Source organism: Manis pentadactyla, chromosome 10, assembly GCF_030020395.1.
Source record: "Manis pentadactyla isolate mManPen7 chromosome 10, mManPen7.hap1, whole genome shotgun sequence".
Lineage (NCBI taxonomy): Eukaryota > Metazoa > Chordata > Mammalia > Pholidota > Manidae > Manis > Manis pentadactyla.
Window position 1 is genome coordinate 30,101,416 of NC_080028.1, and position 2,229 is coordinate 30,103,644.

The following is a 2,229-nucleotide window of genomic DNA, read 5'->3' on the forward strand; positions in this document are numbered from 1 at the left end:
ACTGTTGCAAACGGCACCGTAAACAAAGTTCTGGTCATGGGTCATATTGAGTGGATGCAAATCTGGAGTGTTCAAACTGTGGAACTGAACAAGTTTTATCAATCTCAGTAGGGTTTTTTTGTTTTTTACTGTTAAAAAGATAATTTAGGAATCTCCTTCCTTAATCCATTCCCTGCCCCAACACCTGCACCTACATGTGTTGCAAAATTGGCCCTTGAATTGAATAACTAAATGTACTAGAGATATGTGAAAAGTAAAAATGTAACAAACACAGCATGTTATCATTAAGAAATATTGGACTATTTAAAACATTTGAATGAAGAGTAAAAGACTGTGTGGTTGAAACCAGAAACTAGTAGAATTATTTCTCCAGGAAGTGTCCAGGATGTAATTTGATGAGTAGGACAGTTCAAGGTGATGAAATGAATTAGTCATGGACTAGACTGAAAAATTATATGACGTTCTCCAAAGATATTTAAGGTAGAGGAGTCAGAAGTGGAAAGAGCATAGATGGGCATAGGGTTGAGGAGCTGTGCAGTTAGAAATTTAAGTGATGAAAGAATTCTAGGGAAGCAGGGAAAGTAAATTTTAAAAAAAATTGATGTAAAAGATGAGCAGGCTGAGGAGAGACGTATGCATACACTGAGTGAAATGGAAAGTCTGAGGTGCCATGAGGTGGAATTGAACACCCATGCATTTGTCTGCTTTCATTCCAGTAAAACATCTCCCAGCATGGTCTTAGGGAACCACAGCACCATCACGGGATTCCTCCTCCTGGGGCTGCCTGCTGACCCCCAAATCCAGGTCCTGCTCTTTGCCCTGTTCCTGAATATTTACCTCCTGACCATAATGGGGAACCTGATGATGATGCTGGTCATCAGGACTGACTCGCACCTCCACTCACCCATGTACTTCTTCCTGAGTCACCTCTCTTTTCTGGATCTTTGTTTAACTTCAGTCACTGTGCCCAAGATACTGGAGAACCTCCTGTCTCAAAAGAAAGCAATCTCAGTACAGGGCTGCCTCACTCAGGCTTTTTTTGTATTTTCCATTGCAGGGACTGAAATCTTTGTGCTCTCTGCCATGGCTTATGACCGCTACAATGCCATCTGCCACCCACTGCTCTATGGCCAGGTGATGAGGAAACAGTTGTGTGGGGGTCTGGTATGGGTCTCATGGGGCCTGGGCTTTCTGGATGGTCTCGTGAACATTCTCATGGCTTGGGATTTGGATTTCTGTGAGGCTCATGTGATGCCTCACTTCAGCTGTGAGCTACCATCTCTTTTCTCTCTATCTTGCTCTGATGTCTCCAGCAACTTTGCAGTGCTCGTGTGCTCTACTATTGTGCACGCCTCAGGGACTTTACTCCTGGTCTTCTTCTCATATGCCCGCATTGTCACAGCCATCCTGAGCATCAGGTCCACCATGGGCAGAAGCAAGGCCTTCTCCACCTGCTCCTCCCACCTCACTGCAGTGAGCTTCTTCTATGGATCTGCTTTCCTCCGCTATCTCATGCCAACCTTAAGTTCCCCGCTGGAGTTGGTTTTTTCCATACAGTACTGTGTGGTCAGCCCCCTAGTGAATCCCCTTGTCTACAGTTTAAAGAACAAGGAAGTAAAAGCTGCTCTGAAAAGAATGTTGCAAAAAGGTCTACAACATCTCACAGAGCAGAGAGCAAGCAGAAGATGACTAGGAAGTAAGGTTTCTCATCAAATGCTTGAATAATAGAATAGAGAACAGCTTCTCACTTCACAATAGATATGCCAAAATATCTTATAAGAGCCTGTCTCCTTTGAAATGCTAAAGAAAAACCAAGAGCTACTTGTTTACTTTGGCTCATATTTACTTCATTTAGGGACAAAGCAATACATCTGATAATTATTATTTTGATACAGATTTTAGCACCAATTTTCAGTGCATTGTTAATTTGGTATAAACTTACAGTACCTTTTAGTGATGAAATACTCCCAATGCAGTTAGCATAGCACTGAGAAAATTGTCTAGAACCTCAATTCTTATCTTGATCTAATATTTAAAAGGGAAGCTATGCTATACATAAAAAATCAATATTCACTGATAAAAAGGAGACATAAACTTCAGATTTAGGGTTGGACAGAGAGCTGGGGATGAGTCTGCACTGGAGAGGGACTTGTAGAAAAGACAGAAGGAGCTAAGTATTGCTGAGAGAGGTAGTGTCCTATTAAGGCAAAGCCAGACCCACAGTCACTT

The 2,229-nt window shown here is 42.1% G+C and overlaps 1 protein-coding gene across 1 annotated transcript; it reads left to right on the plus strand.

Annotated features, from left to right (window-relative positions):
• The first annotated feature begins 732 nt into the window (after window positions 1-732).
• On the plus strand, window positions 733-1,689 carry LOC118913902 (olfactory receptor 8S1-like). Its single transcript, XM_036888212.2, has one exon. The coding sequence runs from the start codon at window positions 733-735 to the stop codon at window positions 1,687-1,689; it is 957 nt and encodes a 318-aa protein (XP_036744107.2).
• The last annotated feature ends 540 nt before the right edge of the window (window positions 1,690-2,229 follow it).